We start from the raw sequence: 21,509 nt of genomic DNA, 5'->3' as shown, positions 1-21,509 counted from the left end.
TTGTTAATTCCTCATTTTCCGGTCAATTCCTTGTCTTCCCGGCAACTTTTCTTTCTGGAGCAGTGACTTAGGGCTCCAGGGCTTTCAGCAGTACTGTGTTATCAAAGGTAAAATCATTTATGTGAGAATTAGGTAAAACATCCAGGCTGCATTGAGTGATTCAGCAGAACTGTCCCATGGCTGCGTCACAGGAGATAACAGAAGACAGGCTGCTTTCGGCCTGTGGGTTGAAGCTTGCCGCTCTGCTGTCTATTTTCACCCTGCTTATATCCCAGTAAAAGCCCTCCGATCCCAGAACCAGAGCACCACAATGACCTAGGCACACCCAGAACAAAGTTGCCCCTTTGCCACCATCAGCTGAGCTCAGCTAGAGGTGAGTGATGGCACTCGTGACTTGCCAGTGCAGAGGCGGTTCAAGAAACGTCCCAAACAAAGTGTTATTGGCACCTTTTCTATAAATCTGGTGACAACCTAGGTAGCATTACAGAATATTAGCTGGCATGCAGAAGTAGCTATTGGTGCTATGCCATTAATCGGCTAAAAGGATCCCAGACTCCACATCTTTGCCTTTCCTGCATGCTCCTGTTAGCTCTCCGGTTCCTAGCTGATGTGTACAAGCAGATCCGCAGCTACCTGGGCACCAGCCAGGAGAAAGAGGAGCTCAGAAGGGAGAGCCTGGTGGGCATGGACAGAGGGTCTGCGCCGAGAGGCAGCGACTGAAGACCCCTCCTTGGTGCAGCGTGCAGGCCCGACCTGATGCCTCAGGAGCTTTGTGTCTTGCCAGGTGTTTATATTCGGGGTGTTATATCTCTCCAGGTGTTTAGATTCGGGATGTTATGGAGAGGCCTGCCTTGCCCCTTAGGCTACTCGTTTTGCCACCCGCAGGGTGCCCCGAGGCACATCCCGAGCCACCACAGAGCTCTGGAGGGGAGAGGGACGGGCAGGAGGCGTCTCCTGGCCCCTGCCGGTGAAGTGGAAAGCTGTGGGACGAGCACACCACCGCCCAGCGGGTGTCGCGGGCCATCCTTTGGGTTTTGTGGCCACAGGGGCGTGTGAGGCGAAGCCGAGGCGAAGCTGAGGGGGGTGCGGCGGGGCCGGGCGGCGGCCGCGGGCCCTGCGGCCCCCTCTGGCGGGCGGCGGCCGCGCTGCGCGGCGGTCGGTCGGTCGGTCGGTGCGCGGGTCTGTGTGTCGGGCCGGGGCTGCGCCTGCGGCGATGAAATTCCCCGGCTCCGTCCTCGTCTCCGTCGTCCTGTTCGTGGCCGAGACGGCGGCCGCGCTGTGCCTGAGCGGCGCGTACCGGGCGGCGGGGGACCGCATGTGGCAGTGGCTGACGCTGCTCTTCGCCCTGCTGCCCTGCGCGCTGGTGCAGCTCAGCCTGGTCTTCATCCACCGCGACGTGAGCCGCGACCGGCCGCTGGTGCTGCTGCTGCACCTCCTGCAGCTCGGGCCCCTCGTCAGGTCGGTGAGGGACCCCCCGGTCCTGCTGGGGGGCTGCGGGGAGCCCCGGGGGGCGGAGGGTGGCGGCGCCTGCGAGCCCGGGGGCGGCACCGAAAGGCGTGTTGCCGGGGGGGAGAGGCGCAGACCCTGCCCAGGGGCTGGGGGCAGGAGTTTTGTGGCCCTGCAGAGCCCTACAGTGCGTGTTTTGTTGCTTTCCTTCCTTCTGGCTTTTTTTTTTTTTTTTTTCTCGGTGTTTTCTGCGCGTAGCTTCTGCCCGGGTGGCTCTTCGCAGATGAGATAAGCCGCGCGGTGGCTGTGTTTGTTCGCTGCTGCTTCATCCGTAGCTGCATACCCCAAGGTTGCTTCCACGAGAGAAGGGAAGGCTTGCTCGGTCTCCCCTTTAACAGGACAGCAAGGGTCCCAGCATGTCGGAAATGCTGGTAGTGCCCCAGCCGGTCTCTTCTTTCGGGCACTGAGCTGCCCCAAATCGCCTCGCAGAATTTTACAACCTGAGTCCAACTGATGGAAAACGCCCTTAGGAAAAAAAAAAAAAAAGGCAGATTAAAAGTTAGAGAGCTGGTGAAAACCTGTGACAAAACATTGGCTGGGGGCTTTCGTTTGCAGTTTATTTGGGAATTTATTTTCATTTCCAATTTGTGGTCAGATCTTTAAAAGACAAGAGGAATAAATGCGGTATCTGTGGAGCGGAGGTCAGGGGAAGTGTCCCCAGCTTTTTGAAACTCCCGGATGGCGAGGAGATGGGAGGTTTGTTAAGCTCAAACTGATGAGGGCGAACAGCTTGGGTGTTTCAGAACGTCTTCCACTTCACAAAAAAAAAAACCATTGAATTCCTCTGTAACCCTGGCTGGTTTGTTTTTGTTAATACTTTAAAGAGATTACCATGTTATGGCGTAACAATTACTGTGTTATGGCATAACAGGTTCTTGAAGAGCTCTGGCTTTCTAAAAGCGAAGAACAAAATACTTGCACATTTTTATTTTTATTTTTGGAAAACAGGAGTGGACCCAAAGAGAACTCTCAAAATAAAGAGGCTGTTAAGGATTTTTGCCCTTCTAAAACAGTTGCTGGAACGACTGTCATGGGAAGCTGCAAGATGTGAAGAAGTAACAAAGGACATAAACAGCAACAACAAATTAGAAATTTTTCTTTCTAATTTTCTGGAAGAGACATAGACTTCTGCTTCAGCCTTATCCAAGCGCGATTTCACTTTTCCTTTCCATCTCAACAGTAAGCTTATCTGTTTACAACACGAGCCACGTGTCACATAGGAAACGTTTTCTGCTGTCAGTGAACTCCCAGCCACAGTCGTTGCTGTGAAACCAGTGGGCATCTGGGAGCCCTCTCGTGTCCATGAAGGCTGCAGTGAGTGTGTGTGCACCTCCTCCAATATCTGCTACCTCAGCATTTCCAGAGAGTTTGGAGGTGTTGTGGTGTGCCCGTGCCACAGGTCCCATGGCATCGTGTAGGCAGTATGAATCAGCCTCTCTCTAGCTCCGGGATAACCAAAATTATAATTATTAATTAAAAGAAGGTGGTACACATGCCACCTGAAAAGCTTGCTTCCAGCTAAAGGCTGCAAGGACTCTACAAATTCAGAGGAAGTTTCAGAGAAAACAACCTCTTTGGATTCAGAGAAATGTATCTACTCACAGGATACATTACAGGAGGGTGGGAAGGTGAAGTGGTTGGTCTGAGATGGACAGTAAGGGACTTTGTTTTCCTCTGCCTTGCCTTCCCTTCTGCTGCCACTAAACACTGTTGTGTGGCAGAAGAGGAAACATGTCAATTCGCATCAAGTGTAGATCAAAGCTGGGAATGCTCAAGTGTTTTCAGCACGTGAAATATGTCACCATTCCCCGATTTGCACAGTAGGCTTACTGTCTTGTGTGGACTGGAGTGTACACAAGTGGAGGGGGATAGCTAGAAGGCAAAACATGTTGCTGTATTATCACTTCACTGTGGCTTTTACCACTGAGAGCTGAAGAGAAACAGTGTCCCTGAGGCCATTTGGTCCCATCCGTTTAGGCAAACCTTGGTGCATTGAATGAGAGAGCCCTGATGCTGTTAGTCATCTGCTTCCTTGTTTTAAAAAGGGCTGCTGGCTTGTTTCTCTCTGTCTCTGTCCTATGTTGTTGGTTGTTGTTTGTTTGTTTGTTTTAATTCAAAGCTACTTATACCCAGTAGTCCCTAAGGACTGAAGAAAAGGGGGAAAAAATTGGATGTTCTGTTCTGAATGATAGCCTTTTATCGCCTCTATCCAAAATACACACCAGGACACAAGACAGAGCCAGCTGAGGTGCACTGTGAGCTCTGTTGGATCCCAAGAATTTGTGGCCACAGCACAAAGCCTCATGCTATCTCCTGTGTTCGGTCCCTCGTCAGTGGGGGTCTTACACCTCTCTTCCACAGCCCAGCATGTTTTTTGGGTCAAATTAGTTCAAACAGGACACAGACGGTAGAGCTGTCGCAGGCTTTGTGCACTTGCGACATCAGAAGGAAACGCTAAATAGCCTGGAGGCTGCACAGGGTGGTATAATTCAATAGAGGCCAGTCTGCTTTGGCTGACCTTAAGAAAGCCAACGTTAGCTTTTTAACCATCTCTCTTGGGTTTGTGGCACGATACAGGGTATTTAGTGTTTCTCTGTTCAGACTCAAATATTCAAACATCAGCGCACTGGTTGACAGACAGCATGTGTACATGTGGGAGACGTCTACCTTTTAAGATCATGAAGAAATTTTTCTCCCCTTTCTCTTTCTCCTAAAAATTAAGATTGAATTTTGGAGAACAGCATGGAAATGTCTTGGTAGGGGAGGGAGTGTATTTAGCTTAGCAAGCCAAATGGTCCGGCCTATTTTGAATCCTCTGTGTTACAGGAGAAAAAAAGCATATTCTCTTATGAAACCTTCTTGCATGCCGCCGCTTTCCCCAGACACCCACGCTCCACCTGTTCTCGAGGCACTCGCTGGCCTGCCGCTGGAAGCACTAAAATTAGGATGCTCCCCTCGTCCTGCAGAGGTCACGTGCTGTACCTGAAGAGTGCTGTTCGCCTGCCCTTCTTAATTCCTTCTCCCCCTACGAACAGTGTCTCTATGAAGTCAGAGCAGTTTGTGGAGTAAAATTCCTAATCCCCTCTGGTGCCCTGACGCAGATCTCCAGGGCATAGACTGCCAGAGACAACTCGCAGTAGTTGGCTGAACGAATTGACTGCAGATTTCTGGGCACTGGGGGGGGAGTCCTGCAGCATTTCGGGTTGGTGCCACTTCTCATGAATGCAGTGATGCGTCTGGATACTTAGAAAATGTTTGTATACTTTCTCTTCTTTCTTTTCTTTCTTTTTTTTTTCTCAGATGAGATTACTTTACCATACAAAATAAATTACAACACAAAAGATGACTTAAAATGATAGCCAAGTTCAATGAGAGATTGAAGACCTTTTTATTTTATTTGGAAAAGACTGCAATGATCTTTTTGGCTTATTACTGGCTTCTCCTGGACCAAGGGTTGTCTCTTTGTTCTCTGTTCATTTGTACAGCACCTATAACACCAATATTGTCTCAAGATTTCAGGTACTGCAACAATTCCAAAAAAACACTGGATGTATTTTTGCTAGTGTATTGCTCCGCACCTAAGGATTTGTTCAAAATGCAAATAACTCTTCATGAAGGGTGCCACAGAAACCCCTGTTAACTTGTTTGCCCTTTTCTATTCTGCAAGCTGTTGATAGGTGAAGGGAGTGAGGTAAGGAACGTAGATTTCCACCAGACTTGGACAGACAGGACTTGTGGTCATGGAGTTGGCTCCGTCTGCCAGGTGAACTTCTCTTGTGAAAAAAAAATTGAAAGCAAATAAAATAGACCCATATATTGAATAGTAATGACTGTTTTCCCCAGATTTTAATGGGACAAGGATATACAGTATAGATTTTTAATGGGACCAGGCTTTGTTTCATAAGGAGAAACAAAATGACGTGCACATATGTACCATGCGGACAGCAGCAAAGGAGAGGTAGTAGGAAGTTTGAGTCAAACTGCCAGAGGAGCAGTTGTTATGGCTAAAGTTAGATATCTGTGAGCTGTAGGAAATAATAGGTAGGTTAATAATAACTGGTAGGCTGAAATGATCAGTTATTAATGTTTTGGGGACATAATTCTACAGTTGGAAATCTAATACGCATTATCTTCACCATTTTAGCTTAATAAGTCTTGCTGTGCAGAAGCATTGTCTCCTGTGGGTGGTCTCTCTTTCCTAGTGACCTGCTTTATAGTTCAGAATAGCACAGGTCTAAAAAACTCTTTTCCTTGTAGGACTACCATTGGCAGACGTGACTTTAGGAGATTCAGCTAGCTCTAAGCTTTACAACTGTTGGTGCGTCTCCCTCTTTTCCAGATGGGATGAATATGCCTTAGACCCTCTTCAGGTTTGTTTTTGTTTTTATTTTTCCTTTATTCTTGAGCAGGTGTGTTAGGTGTCCAAGATGCGATGAACAGAAAGTCAGTGCAGTTGGAAGGTAGAAAAATGAGAACAAATCTTTGTCTGACACAGATAAGTAATTCTGTAGGCGTGATCAGTCTTTTTGCACACTTCGCCAAAGAAAAAGGATTTGCTAAAATGGATTCGTCAGAGAAATCCATTTGTACATTTGCAATGAACATATCTGGGTAGGCCTCTCAAATGGATGTTTGCTCTTGGAGCACTTGTTGGATGTGGGAAGTTCCATGTCTTCATTGCCTGCTCCTTCTCCATAGCACCATTATTTTGCCTGTATTTAAATCCCACGCATCCATGATTAAAAGAGGGAATGAGGTGCTTGCTCTTAACAGGCATAGGATTATTCCTCCTACAGACAGTGTGGAAGACGAAAGTGTTGCTGCTGAATCACTCTTTGCAAGCACCATCAGGACCCTTGAAAAAGTACAGCTCTTCCCTCTGCCAAGATTCGGCAACAGAGGAGAAAGCAGCACATCTTTTTCCCACTTCTTAACTTCCAGTGTGGAGAGTAGGTTTGATAATTTTTTTCTTTGAATTAATTTTAGTTCCTTCTTAGCCTGTACTACAGCTGTCATTGCTTTGCATCCTGTGTAACTCCCAAGCTGAAGGCCTTCTGCTTGACTCCGTATGAGGATCTGCTGAAGGGCCCTAAACATCCCTGAATTGCAGGAAATGGTTTGTGCAGAACTTGGGACGTCCCACTCCTGTTCCTCCAGAGCAAGAATGAACAGTGATCAATGGGGTCTTCTCCGGAATTCCCCATTCTGTAGAAGAGCTTGAAGCTTCTGCATGGGCTGTGGCACCAGGTGCAGTCTTGAATGTATTTGTTGTGGGCCCCAGAAGGCATCACCTCCAGAGACACTCTTGTATGGGATGGTTAGGACTTGAGAGAAGATGGGCATCACTACTGGTGAAGTCTGAGTGCTTGCTCATATCATTTGTATTGCTCTGTTGTACTGGTTAAAGTCCCCTCTGGCTGTAAGGTGTGCTGATCAGACCGTTCATTTCCACTGTATTGGAAACGTTTGCTTTCCTCCATGGAAATAAAAATTTCCCATCATAAACGCGGAGCCAATATACTGTTCCTTAATACCTAGCTAATAAATACAAATCAAATGCTTGCTCCAAAACCTATCTTTTTGTTGGTAATAGGACTACTGACTGTAGCAAATACTGTGAATCTTATCACCTCTTTTATGGGATTACCTCAAATTTGTTGGATGGGTCCCTCAGCTATATCTGCTTTTAATCATACACTGCAAGAGTTCAGAGGCTGATGCTGAGATCTCATTTTCCGTAATAGCTTCAGATTTGCCCTCAGCTCAGGATGAATAGATGGTGGTGAATACTAAGCAGGACATAAATGTTCTGGGACCTCTCTTTTGGAATAAAATCAATTTGTTGTTTTCAGAATCTCTGTTGGCTTCATAAGCTATTGTGCTTTATTAATTTTTCACACTTTATTTTTGGCTGTATGGATTCTCTCACATGGAACAAAGCTGGCAGGGACTGAAAAGTTTAACAAAGAAAAAATAGAAAGTCACCACTGTGAATGGAGCCTCCAGCGCACCAGGCCTTTCAGATATTTTTAGTGAGCATGGTAGCCGAAGCCTACTGAATCAAGGATAGTACTACAGTGTACTGAAACTGCTCTCCATCTAGAGCAGTTGAAACTTGCGAGTGGTCCAGTTAGGGGGGAAAATGAATTTTTATCAGTGCTGCTTTTGAGATCAGCCTGCGGACTTCACTCTAAAAGGCCTCTAAAGGCTTTCCTCCAAAAGACTGAATTGGCAGTTGCTGGGGGGTGGTGAGGAGGAGTGGGGAAAGCTGAAAACTTAATGAAAGCTAATAGTCTGAGGCGAGCATAGGTCTATGCTTTGTAATTGTGAGATACTTTTATATAGAAGACGAGACATTACAAAAATACATTGGCCAAATTTGACCTAGAAAACACTCAGATTACTGCATTCCAGCAACTATTATCTATGGAGGCAACCAGGGAGAGATGAACCTCAGTAGGGCACCATGGAAAGAAAGAAGACAGCTGAGCCCTCATCAGAGGATGATGCCTACACCAGAAGACGAGATACCTGTCCAGCCATGAGAAGAGCTGTGACTAGAAGTGGTGTCACAGAGTGCCCGTGCAGTTGAGGTCTCCACTCCCCTTGAAGTCCTCTCTCAGCTGGGAGAGAGCTTCAGTGGATGCCATCCATCATTAATTGTGCAGCTCACACATCAGTTGGTTTTGGTTTTGAAGTGGCAGTGTTATGCATAAAAGACAAAATAGGTTTTGTCCACATTGGGTTTGGGTTTCAGAGGATAATTTTTTTTTCAGTAGCCAATGCTGTTTGTCCTTTATGTTTCTGCTGTATAGAGACTTCTCCACAGCAGGCTCTGTATCTTCAGGACCCTATGCAATGTGACAGAAATAGAGCATTTCTTTCCTCTCTTCCCCCTCATCGTGCGACCTTGCCTATACCTCAGCAGATACTTGCTCATTATTATTTCTCAGACAATGCTGACTGTTCCTTTAAGTGTTTCGGCTCCTGCTTGACACCAAAGCCCAACCTTGACACTTTCATATCACAGGACTCTCTTAGAATAGTGTCTGTAGAGTTTGTGCTAGTCTAAAATTGATTGTTGGAAGGAAGCTTCAGAAACTTTCCTTTCAGAAGTCTGCCTGAGGCTGCATTTTCTTCTTTAGTACCCAGGGAGCTGTATTATCCTCATTGCTGTAGCACTTGCTGATGCCAACCCCTTCATCCCTTTTGCATTCCCCCCCTAACATATGGGTTATTCTCCATGCATGGGTAGAGGCAACATGTAATAAAATATGTTAAAACAATATGTAATTTGTGAATAGAAATGTATGTACTGGCACAACTTTTTTTCCTTGGAAGTTAATGTGTGGCAAGTTAGAGCTACATAAACAGGGTTTGGATCATCAGTGTTTAAAAAATGTAGAACTGCAGGAACTGAAAACATTGCATCTTCTTATTTAGAATATTTTTGCAAGACTGTTTCATGTTTCTTAAATGTTGCAATAAATCTAAGCAAACGTAAGGAGTAAAGGTGCTGTTTCTAAATCTTTTTAAAACAGGCTAATATCATGAGTTGCAGGGTGCTAAGCTGCTTGTTCTCATTATTGCTGCTATTGCTTGTTACTTGTATTTTTGGACCAAGGGTTTGAGCAAGCAAGGGTTTGAGTCCAGCTGTGCTTGAGGTGCATGCACCCACTTGTACTCTGAGCTTCTCTTTGATGTCTTGAGATGTTTTGCGTAAGACAAAGGTATGAGAAGTCGATTTATTGTTGTGTCCAATTGGTGTGTCACAGATGTATGGATAACACCAGAAGGCGAAAGAATCTAAAGAAACACTTTCAACTTGGGTCCTGGGTTGGGAAACTATGAACATTATAGTGGATGAGTAGTTAAAGAACTTTAACAGGACAGCAGAGGACAAGGGCAGCTCACAGAAAACAACTAAACCTCTTCCCATGTCCAAGTATTCCTACAAGCAGCCCCAAAGGCACTCCCAGATTACTGCCCTATCATCACATGCAGTTCGTGTTTTTGCATAGCAAAATCTGTCCTATTACAAATGTACCAAGAGGAGAAAATGTGTAAGGTTTGCTTTATAAACAAAAGACTTAGTGACTTTGTACAAAACGGCTTAAAATACTAAGCAGTGGGAAGACCTGTGCTTTTGTTTCATTTTTTCCTGTTACTCTATTTACTGATTTGCTTGTAGGTGTGTGGAAGTCTTTTACATTTACTTCCATGCTGGCAGAGTCGAAGAGCCGTATGTCAGCATCACGAAGAAGAGGCAGATGCCCAAGGATGGGTACTCGGAAGAAGTTGAGAAGGAAGTGGGCCAGGCCGAAGGCAAGCTGTGTACGCACAGGTCTGCATTCAGCAGGGCCTCTGTGATCCAGGCATTCCTCGGCTCAGCCCCCCAGCTCACGCTCCAGCTCTACATCTGTGTCCTGCAGCAGGAGATAACGGCTGCCAGAAGTAGGTAGAGCTGTTGTCATTGCCTTCGTAATTTGGTGGGAGGGAGAGGAGGAGGGTCAGCAGTCAGGAGTAGCTGCCTTTGCCAAGAACTGAACACACTGCAAATGGTTTCATCTGGCAGCTTTTGACAGTGGTGTTGCTGACAAAGTTTATGTCATCGTGTTTGAGACTAACATTTCCTTTAGCATACTTCGGTTGCCGTAGAAGCATTAATTTGATAAGTGGCCCTTACGGCATGAGAGGGAGGCAGCTGGAGGGACTGAGCTGTCTTCATGAAGAGAAAAAAACAACAACTCTGTTTTCTTTTGGCTTCTGAGCAAACTTTCTAGAAAATTCCTTGGGTTACAATGCAGAGTATATTGTGTCATGACACATTATGAAAGGTGCACTTTCAGGAATGCAGTGTGACTGAGGCCACAAACTGTTTTTACTTGTGCCAGACTCTGAATTTGGAATCAAAAGGCATAACTTAGTATGCAAATGTTACCATCTCATCTCTGGACCCAAGCTGTTAAGTCTTCACAAAGCAATGCTACACCACATGGACTTACCAGGATGCATCTCTCTTTCCGTGGGACCCTTTACGTCTTGCTCCATGATGTGATCCAGCTCTGTGGAAATACAATCTTGATTCGGTGGCTGGCTGCTAGTAGAAGAACCTGCACCGTGTGGTGGTAGGACAACTTTTTGATGTGAGAAAGGCCTTTGGCACCCGTGAGAACATGCAGGATTTCCCCTGAAATACAAAATGGCTCTTGTAGCTACGACACTTTGAGAGGCCACAGGTCTTTTGAAGGCCTTGTTTGTTTGTTTTGAAGAAGCCTTTATAGTAATGTCAGGGTTTTCCTCACAGCTTAGGGGATGGAAGACAAAAGTATGCTGAAGGGTTAGTCAGCATAAAGAGATATTACAACAGGTGAAGGTCTTCATACAAAAGTATTTGTTTAACGTTATAGCAGTTGATACTTGAAAGACATTGCTCCTGAGTTTCTGAGTACTTCACAACTAAGGTAGACTCTTCAAATAACCATGGAATCTGCAATTTGGGATAAGGACAAAGCAGTTGAATCCTTTGCTGAGCAGTGTAATTAGCACGGTTTCCAAGCACTTCGCTGGAGACGGCATTTGCTTAAGAAAGGTCACCTTTTTATAGTGTTTCTTCTATTACTAGTGTTGACCTTATTGGTCATGATTGCCAAGGAGAAGCCCTGAGTTCCAGATCATTAGAAAAACGCATATTTAATGATTTGTAACTCCCTATTACTTTTGACTTTTATTTGTCACTGCCAAGGTAAATTCTTTCTCACAGACTGATGAGTGATCTTCTGTGGGTGAAGTGAAGTTAAACAACCAGAGCTAAGGTGGCTCACCAGGGAGTTCAGGAAATATGTATGAATAGAAAGAGAGGGCAAGACACCACCAGCAAATGCAGTATTTACCTCATGTCTCCCAGAAGCTACTTGTATAGCAGGTCCAGTGTAATTGTAAAATACAGAAATCAAAAGAATTTTGATTATTTCCTTAATAAGTTTAAGTTTCTTAATAAGTTTAAGTTTATTTTCTTAATCAGTGATCTAGAACAATGGCAGTGTCCATAAGAACTCATTCACCAGAAAAATGAGTTCTGATGAATTCTTGGGAGGGACTTGGGAGTTCTGGTGGACAAAAAGCTCAAAATGAGCCAGCAGTGCGTTCTTGCAGCCCAGAAGGCCAACTACGTCCTGGGCTATATCAACAGAGGAGTGGCCAGCAGGACGAGGAAGTTGATTGTCCCCCTCTGCTCTGCCCTTGTGAGGCTCCACTTGGAGTGCTGCATCCAGGCCTGGGGCCCATAGCACCAGAAGGATGTGGGACTGTTAGAGTGGGTCCAGAGGAGGGCCATGAAGATGATCAGAGGGCTGGAGCACCTCTCCTATGAAGAAAGGCTGAGAGAGTCAGGGACAAGCAGCCTGAAAAAGAAAAGGACCTCACTGCATCCTTTCAATGCTTAAAGGGGGCTTATAAAAAAGATGGAGAGCAATTTTTTACTTGGGTAGATAATGACAGGACAATGGGGAATGGTTTTAAACTAAAAGAGGAGATACTTAGATTAGAGGTTAGGAGGAAATTCTTCACTAAGAGGGTGGTGAGGCACTGGAACAGGTTGCCCACAGAAGCCATGGATGCCCCATCCCTGGAGGTGTTCAAGGCCATGGGACCCTGGGCAACCTGATCTAGTGGGTGGCATCCCTGCTTATGGCAGGGGTATTGGAATAAGATGATCTTTAAGGTCCTTTTCAACCCAAACCATCCTATGAGTCAATGAAAAATTAAGCCGTAACCATATTCCTTTTGTTGTATCTTACCTTCTGAAGTCTTGAGACTTTCTGCACTCTTCAGCTAGCTTATTTTGGCAGTAATATCTTTTTCCATCACTATTATTCGGCCTCCACAGCAAGCAGGAATAATGCATACCACAGTCTCAGCTTATTTGTTATGTGTACATGGGGATTCTTATGTGCAGAGACATGACTTCAGCCTTTTGGATCTTGCAGCATTATCAAAGTAATTAGCAGCAAGTCCAGCTCTTCTTCCACACTTCAGATCTCTTCAACTTCCCTGTTCTTTGACACACTCCTTTACATTTGTCCATGTTATAACTATTATGCTTTTCTTCTTGTCTTCTGATTTCAATATTTTTTGTCTTGTCTTCTCATCAGTCTATATTTTTCTGGATTTCTGCACTACCTCATCTGTTATTCTGTGTAGATTCTGCTTGATCAGTGGTAATGAGGACACTATCATCCATGAATCTAAAACTGTTTACCATCATGCCACCTCCCACTCCTGACAAGAGACTTGGCAGTGCTAGGTTAATGGTTGAACTTGATGATCTTGGAGGTTTTTTCTAACCTAAGTAATCCTATGATTCTGTAATATGGTTTGTCCCTTTTAGATCTGATTGAAACTCATTATTGCTTCCACTATTGAATCAAACAGTTCTGAAAGGAATGTGCAACCTTGATTTATCCCTTGTTAACCATAGTCGTGCCGTGTCGTGTCTTTCTTATGTAGTTCACGGCATTAATGAATTTCCCTGGATGTTTTATTCTGGATGATCAGATTCCTGCCAGTGTCTGTCATTGTCCAAAATTGTCATTTCACTGTCTGCCAAGAATGTAAGATGAGGAGGAGTAAAGAGTTGCAAAAGCAGTATAAAGCCCTCCTGCGTGGGCTCCTCTCCACGGGCTGCAGCTCCGGCCCGGGGCCTGCTCCTGCGGGGGCTCTCCATGGGCCGCAGCCTCCTCCAGGCCACATCCACCTGCTCCACGTGGGCTCCTCCACGGGCTGCAGCGTGGAGATCTGCTCCGTGTGGGACCCATGGGCTGCAGGGGGACAGCCTGCTCCACCGGGGGCCTCTCCCTGCACAGGCCGCAGGGGAACTGCTGCTGCCTGCCTGGAGCACCTCCTGCCCTCCTGCTGCACTCACCTGGGGGGCTGCGGGGCTGCTTCTCACTCCTGTCTCCCAGCCACTGTGGCACAGCAGGTTTTTTTTTTCCCTTTCTTAAATATGCTCTCACAGAGGCTCAAACAACATCACCTGTTGGCCTGGCTCTGGCCAGCAGTGAGTCCCTTTGGAGACAGCTGGAGCTGGCCCTTTTCTGACATGGGGCAGCTGTTGGGCTTTGCTCACAGAGGCCACCCCTACAGCTGCCTGCTACCAAAACCTTGCCATGTAAACCCAATACAGTCTCTCTTTTGCATTTGGGCTTCACTTTGTACTAAATGCTACAGCATCTGTCACTATCATGCATTGTCTTAGAGCCAACTGAAACCTTGCATTTAAGGTATGGCTGACATCAGGCTCGTGACTGCTTACACAGTGTTGGACAGCCAGCAGGACTGCTTTGCTTAGGTAATACCACCTGGTGAAGCTCAAGGCCAGGAGGTGCTGAAAAGACCTGAGTTATTTTAAATGACAAAAATAGCTAGCTGGAGGTGGAAGGATTGCATGACTTGGCCTACTACCCTTGAAAAAAGGCCAGTTCACAGCGTGCAGTATCAAATGTGAAAGATCTGTTTCCTTTGTAAGTTTAAAGTGTGTTTGGTTTTATTTTAAATTGCTATTAGCAGCAGTAAAGTTGTTTACAGACACGAAATAATCTCAAAAGGGGGATTTCCTGCCATTTAAAAATAAAATCATTCTGCTGGAAAAGATTCATTTTTTCAATTAAAAGTTGTAGCAGTGACAAAACCAAAAAGTAAAACAGTGCCTACCTGAATGATTCTGGGGCTGTGCATCTCTGATCTGTGAGAAAAGTATAGCTTTCTGCTATATATATAGTAGGAAGGAAGAACAGAAATGCCACCTTTATAAGAACTGTTAAAGCATTTTGAACTCTCAAAGGAAGATACTTAAGATACTTTCCTTTATCGTGAGCAGGCACAGAAGTGACAGATCATAAGGGAAAGCAACAATAACATCACCTTTCCACATTTCTGTATGTGGTTGACTAAAACCATCTTTATCACAGACTTAGAAGTGATGTCTGAACTGGTAGATTGGTGGCAGTACTGAGCTTTTGGAAAAGCAGCTGAACTGGATTACAGTACTAAACCAGAGTCAGCATGAATGTAGTTTCTATCAGTGGAGCAGTGCCTCTTTAGAAGGTTTGAGTTATTAGGGCAGGTTTGAGATTCACTGAGAATCCCTAAAACGGAATCAAAAGCAGAAGATAAGCTTGAGTTCCAGGACAGAAGCACTCTTTCTACAGTGGATTTTTTTGTGTATGTGGTTTACTTGTTCTGTGTGCTTTTGTTTTTTAAACTCTCAGAGCATTATTTTGCTTAATTAGCTCATTGAAGTTATTTGTTCTCTCACAGTTCTAGACTCAACACAAAAGTACAGGAAAGATTTTGAAAGGAGCCACAGGAGTGACTTTGGAAAGAACCACAGTGGTATTATTGACTCCATTCACTTGCTCTTCCTTATTTAGGCAATGCTTTCTAATGTTTGACAATACTCAGATCAAGTGTAGGACTGTAAGAAAGACGTTTAAAAATGCACATTACAAATTAAAGTGTGAAACAAGAAAATAAATAACCATTTTCAGAGAATATACGCAACATGAAACTGGCACGTACAAAATTACAATCTAAAATGACATTTTTTTTCAGTTTACTGAGTACTATTCAAAATTTAGATAAAAAGAATTAATTCTTTTCCAAAGTAATTCAGAGGCATTTGAGGGAGAGAGTTTAGTTAAAAGGAAGGGAAAAATCTGTGAGAAACTTATTAGAGATCCTAAAATACACTTGTTTCTTTCAAAGTCGTGCTCAGAAATTAGTAACTTAAATTAGAAAAAAATGATAGTCATGGTTAAATAGCTATAGCAAAGTAGGCAATCTCGTTCATGTACTGGATAATGACATGAACTAATCAAAGGCTGCAGCAAGAACTAGCTGCTAAGCATTACAAAAGTAATTGACATAATCAAGAATTGCCAGCTCTGTTTATCTTGTTCTATCTGGTGTAATATAGTGCTCTGTAGCATGACCAGTTAGCTTGGCTAGTTTCATTCACACAATACAAAAAAAAAACAAAACAACAACAACAACAATAATTTTTACTGTGCTTAACTGATTAAAATTTAAAGTGTTCCTCGCATGAAAACAATGCAGATTGGAACTAAAAGTATTGCATGGGGTTGCCTGAAATTGGTCCCTTGTATCAGCATGTTGGTAAAAATTGCATAGAAGGTATGCAGATGTTGACGAAACAATGCACAGCTAGCACTCCTGAACACTGGGATGCTTCTGTGTTTATTATGTATGTCCAGGGCTCTTGTACATCTATACCTGCTTAGGTCATAAACTTTCTCCTAGTTGGTTCCCATCCTCAGTGTGCTTGTTAATTCAGCACTTTAATTTGCACCTCTCCAACCTGGCAATCAGTTAACAGAGTGCTGTAGCCCAGAGGTTGTGCATTGCTGCATCTTGGTTGTTACAGGGCAATTCAGAAGTCTGTACTCTGCTTCTCTTCATTCTCGTTGTCGAGACTCAGCTGTTAATGTGCCTGAGGACTCTCAAAACAGCAGGCTGAGCCTTCATGTGACAAGTCAGGAGTCCCTCCTGCAGTGCCAGAAAGCTCTGCCCTGCTGCTTCTGGAGTAGAAGCCAGGTAACATCCAGTCCCTGCCTTTACTTTCTACAGAACATTAATACAGGGAAACCTTCACATGAGGGATACTGGGTAGATGGGAGATACTGAGAGTTGGTCTAAATTTTAAGACATTTTTAAAAGAAATGTTTTTAAATGCATGATATAGATAGCTGCATAAGGAAAATACATGTATAGGAAATCACAATATAGATACGTGAGCAAATAGTTGTCTACAAAGGCCAAAAAAAAAAGGTACAGATGGCTTTGGGTTTAAACTGCTTTGACTTTCAGTTTTGAGCTCTATGCCATAAGACTTCTGTGAGCTTAGACAATTTGCTTCAACAAAGTACATCAAAAGCATTGTGGTGTCTGCGTGCCCAACTAATAAGTTTTAGGTTCTGTGGCTCAGTCCTTCATCTGTACAGAGGGTGAGTAGCACCCCAGGGCCTTAGGGAGTACTGTGAAAGTACTGCTTGAGAGCAACTTTCATCCTCTTAAAATTGAGCTGTGTAATCACCAAGGACAGTACATGTACAAACAGTCCTGGGCAGGTGGTGGGGAGACACCTGTGATTTTTATTCACTGCCTTTTCTCTTTCTGTCTACTAGGAAATGTAACAAATGGGGACCAAAACGGGACACAGGGTTAGAGTAAGAACCCAGAAGTGGATACAAGGAATGGATTTTTTGTTTTTTTAACTTGCTAGGAATCCCTAGAAGTGCTGTGAAGACAACTAGTTGCATCTCTGTATTACTCTGATGCAATGTCTTCTGTGAAGATGACGGTTCTGATTTGTCTTTTCTCTTTGTAGGTGTATTTATGGTCCTTTCTCTCCTGTCAATTGTATATGGCGCCTTACGCTGCAACATCCTGGCTATTAAGATTAAGTATGATGATTACGATATCAGTGTGAAACCAGCTGCCTACCTCTGCATATTCATGTGGAGAAGCTTTGAGATTGCTACACGGGTTATAGTGCTGGTCCTTTTCAGCTCAGTCCTTCAGATCTGGACTCTCCCCGTTGTGCTAGTGAATTTCTTTGTTTTTTTCTTTTACCCGTGGATTCTCTTCTGGCAAAGCAAGTCCCCGTTTCCCGAGAACATAGAGAAGGCATTGAGCAGGGTCGGCACCACCATTGTCTTGTGCCTTCTCACCTTCTTGTACGCAGGCATTAACATGTTCTGCTGGTCAGCAGTGCAGGTGAAGCTCAATGATCCTGACTTAATTAACAAGTCCCAAAACTGGTACTGTCTGACTGTGTATTACATGCTGCGATTCATTGAGAATGCATTCCTCCTGCTGATGTGGTACATCTATAAAACCGATATCTACTTGTACGTCTGCGCCCCGTTGTTGGTCTTGCAGCTCCTGATAGGTTACTGCATGGCTGTCCTCTTCATGTTGGTGTTCTACCAGTTCTGTCACCCGTGCAAAAAACTCTTTTCATCCAGCATTACCGAAGGTTTGCTCTCCTGTTTCAAGTTCCTCTGCTTTGTTTGCAAGCCTCTCAAATCCACCAGAGTAACAGACAAGGCAGAGTTGAAATCATCTGAAAATGCTGATGAATCACAGAGCAGTAACAAGACAACAGATTCTCAAAATGGGAATCATCATCAAAGTGTTTCTTCCAATGCCTAGTATAACTGGAAACAAGTATGTGCCTTGGGAAGGTTGCAGGTCACCTGCTGGGAATGTTGGGCATCTTGGATATTGTGTCTTGTGGGTGGGTTTTCTTTCTTGCAGGTGTACGCTGCATGAAGACTGACAAGCCTACCTTTATGGAAAACGTTGTTTATGGGTATGTGTACCTGTACGTGTTTATGTATGAATGTAGAAAGCAGTCATTGTTTGTGGACTTCTGTTTCAGATTCTTTTTGACATGGTTTTATTATCACGTGCTCAATTTGAAATCATTGTAGAAGACATCCTTCAAAAACTAGCCTGATTCTCATCTTACTCAGGAAATCTGAGGATGGAAGGAAATGCATTTTATTTCAGATAGGATGTCATTAAGGCATGCCACCCTAGCATGGAAACAGAGCATAGTCTTTGACTATATATTGACTATAGCTGTGGTCTGCTTTCCTCAGATGGCAGACTTTTTTACACTCTAATCAATGTCATAAAATAACTCTTCTCTCTGTGGCCTAAGAATTTGACTTCTACAATGCACAGTTGCCTAGGTTGCCAAGAAACGGCTAATTAGCCAGCACTAATACTGAAATGTGACTGTTACTGAGAATGGACAGAGGGGTTATTGGCTTATGCACTGTTTTACTCTTCATATTTGCTGCTTGTTAGTAAGGGAATTAAATTTAACACATTAATTGTAATGTTCTGGAATAGCTCACTGTTCTGATATAATCATTTAAATAATACTTTATTATTTGTGTTATTCTTGTATTAGGGTGGGGTTCACTTTACATGACTTGAAATACCTAGAAGCTGGGTGGATTGTATGAACTAGTCAGGTATGTGCTCTCCAGGGAACATCTCCAGTGAGTGATTCAGCGCATCTTAAAATGTTGTCTTAGGTGACACGGATCATTCTCTGGAGGCCTATTTCTCAGTGTTAACCAGATGTCTTGACCACTAGTCTTGACCATGTCTCCATTTTAGATGCCTAAAATTAGTAGGGACAAGTGCTACTGTGTTTGTCAGCAGTTTGGTAGTACACCAAGCAGGCAACTCAGTGACTTGTTAAGTGGAGATAGAAAAGACTGAGTCCTTTTTGAGGCCGTGATGTATTATGGCTAGGTTGATATCAGTACTGCAAAAACCTCAGGCTTCTTTTACCTCAGAATTACCACAGGCTTGAAATCTGAAATAAAATGGAAGTTGCTGACTTTTTATTCAATGCACTATCTCACCACCACAAATAAAGTGTTTCTGTATTTTGCAAATCACTGAGAAAACTTTAGCAGGTGGACAGGCAAGAAGTACAATTTAGTAAAATACACAAAAACAACTGCATTTTAAAAAATTAAGTGAAAGCTTTTTGCACTTTGATGGCTTAGCACCTTGGGTTTCTTCTGTGCACGACACATTGTGGCTGCTCGTGGAAAAAAAGCAATTCATCATTCAAAGTACCTTCTAGTGTCCTCAGCTTAACTTCCATCCTACTTTATGGAAGATGAGACGTTCTTCAGTAGGGACGATATCAACACCATTTTATTAGAAACGTCTCAAGTTGGGGTCTGAGGTCGTTTGTAATGAGATGTCACATGCAGCGCTGCACAGAGCTAAGCTGTTTTTATTTTTTATTTTTTCCTTTACTGCACTGTAAATGAATGTCTTCCTACTTCAGTTTTATCATGGAGTTATGTTTTTCATTTTGCTCAATGTGTGTATGTGTGTGGTATGTATATGTAGATCTCATTAAATTATTGGTGGGTGGTAATAGGAGTTTTTGGCATGAGCTTACTATGGGAATGTACTTGATATATTTGGGGAAGTCACCCAAACCCAACATCTCTTCTCTAACTTCTCTCCCTGAGTAGCATTAGAATAGTGAAGTGATTCCTTGAAGACACTACAGTGTTTCTCTGCACTTCTGTACATAAAGGTACAGTATAGTATTTCCTTGCACTTTTCTAGATGTAGAAGAGTATTTCCATTTGTTTTTTTTTAATGGTGAGTTAAAGGAGCAAGTGAGAATGTGACCCCTTAAATCCAAACCTTCATAGTTCAGCACATGGGGCCAATTTTTCAGGTATTCTTAGAACCGAATATCTAACTTCATAGTTGGGTGGTCGTTGATGATCAGGGAATTAAAGTCATTGCCTAACTACATATGCACCCAGGTGAGAAATTTTAGTCTTTGAGAACAAAGTGACTTCATGTGTAGAAGTACTTCACAGCTAAGAAGAGAGCTCTCGAGTCTTTAAATCAGACTTTGGACACTGGAAGTGGTGGTCCAATTGTGATTTTGCCACTTGAAACAGTGAAAACTTCACAAACCTCAGCTAGTGAAATGCTTATGCTACAGGGAAGTCAACAGGAGGGAGCTGTAAACGACACAGCCAGGAGTCCAGTATATATATGCAGTGAGTACCGTTCAACTTTACATGCTAATGATGAAGACTAATGTATATGCATATTTTTAGAGAATGTACCATATTACTTCCTATTTTTATACTAGTCTTCTCAAGTGCATGCATAGAAGGCTGAATATTTAAATCACTGTTTGGAAAATAAGATTGTATGGCTTATATCACTGTCATATGGTTTTGCCTTAGGTACAGACTAGCCAAATACTAGCCAAATACAGTTTAAACACAGCATCAACATGAGTGCCATTGCTTTTTCTGTCCTTCTTTTTGCTGTGCCTCATCAACAGTGAGTGCCATTGCTTTTTCTGTGCCTCGTGTCACCGCAGCATCACGTGCAGATTGACTAGCCATATTGCTGATTTGTGTATGTTTTGATCCTGCGGTGCTGCCATTGCTGGTAGAAAGAAGGAATGAGAGGGAGTCAGAGACAAAGATGTTCTGTTGCATCAAGACCAGTGTTTTAGAGGACAAGCTTATGTTTCTGAAGTGTGCTATAATGCCAGGAGTTGCAGTTTTTCCCAGGATAGTGACAGTCTAGATAGTATTATTATCAATACACCTAGTGGCAGCACTGAGAGAAGGGTAGTATTAGCTAGGAAGGATGTATGTGTATGAAAGAGTGATGTCTTGCTGCGAATTTACTGTGATTTTTCAATGTTAGAGGTGTATATGTTCAATGGAAGGGTATAGGGCTAATGTTAAAAACTGAACTCACTTGAGTAGTCCTGAGTCACACAAAGGATTGCTCAGTAAGGATTGTTCATGGATATGAGTATGCAAGATCTGGTACGTCTTTTATACTTGTAAACCAACATGAATTAAAATGTTGAAACACTAACTTGCGTTGTTTTGGTGTCAGTTCGTAGTATACTGCATTCAGAAATCCAAGCTAAAGGTTATATAACACTCTGTCACCTGGTACCACACAGTAGAAGAAATGTTTTCAAGTAAATCTGACAGAATAATCTGTGATTGATTTGAGAGTTCTTCACCTAAATCCAACGGTGCTTCTAATGCTACTTAGCTGGTGGGGATCTCAGCTGAAACTGTTAGTGGTTTAAAAGAAGTGACCTAAAAAACAAGATCAATTTAGGTTATTTATTGTCAAGATTTAGTTATGTATTTAATTGTTTTACGTTGGGAAGCAGAAAGGAATCGTCATTACCTTATAAAGGACCTTGTTACATTTTCCTGCACACTCCTTTCATGCTCTTCTGGGTTTACCACATGCTTGTCTCTGATCTGGGAATAGCCATTAAAATCCTCACTGAGGACTACTGTGGAGTCATATGATATCTATTTTATACATATATGTATCAGCTTGAAATGTCAGCATGCCACCTAAATGGCAAACAG

The 21,509-nt window shown here is 43.5% G+C and overlaps 1 protein-coding gene across 3 annotated transcripts; it reads left to right on the top strand.

Annotated features, from left to right (window-relative positions):
* Nucleotides 1–111: 111 nt before the first annotated feature.
* Nucleotides 112–20,991, top strand: XK (X-linked Kx blood group antigen, Kell and VPS13A binding protein). Of its 3 annotated transcripts, XM_083825864.1 has the most exons (5): nucleotides 1,320–1,458; nucleotides 5,764–5,876; nucleotides 9,698–9,960; nucleotides 14,824–14,898; nucleotides 16,913–20,991. In XM_083825864.1, the coding sequence occupies exons 3-5, from the start codon at nucleotides 9,777–9,779 to the stop codon at nucleotides 17,737–17,739; spliced, it is 1,086 nt and encodes a 361-aa protein (XP_083681990.1). In that variant the 5' UTR covers nucleotides 1,320–1,458; nucleotides 5,764–5,876; nucleotides 9,698–9,776; the 3' UTR covers nucleotides 17,740–20,991. The 3 variants fall into 3 exon arrangements, with proteins under 3 accessions (XP_083681988.1, XP_083681989.1, XP_083681990.1); XM_083825862.1 differs by lacking the exon at nucleotides 5,764–5,876 and having other exon boundaries at nucleotides 112–1,458; XM_083825863.1 differs by lacking the exons at nucleotides 5,764–5,876; nucleotides 14,824–14,898 and having other exon boundaries at nucleotides 112–1,458.
* Nucleotides 20,992–21,509: the final 518 nt, after the last annotated feature.

This window comes from Anser anser (genome assembly GCF_964211835.1).
Source record: "Anser anser genome assembly, chromosome: 1".
NCBI classification, from domain to species: domain Eukaryota; kingdom Metazoa; phylum Chordata; class Aves; order Anseriformes; family Anatidae; genus Anser; species Anser anser.
This window is presented reverse-complemented; position numbering and strand designations above follow the sequence as displayed.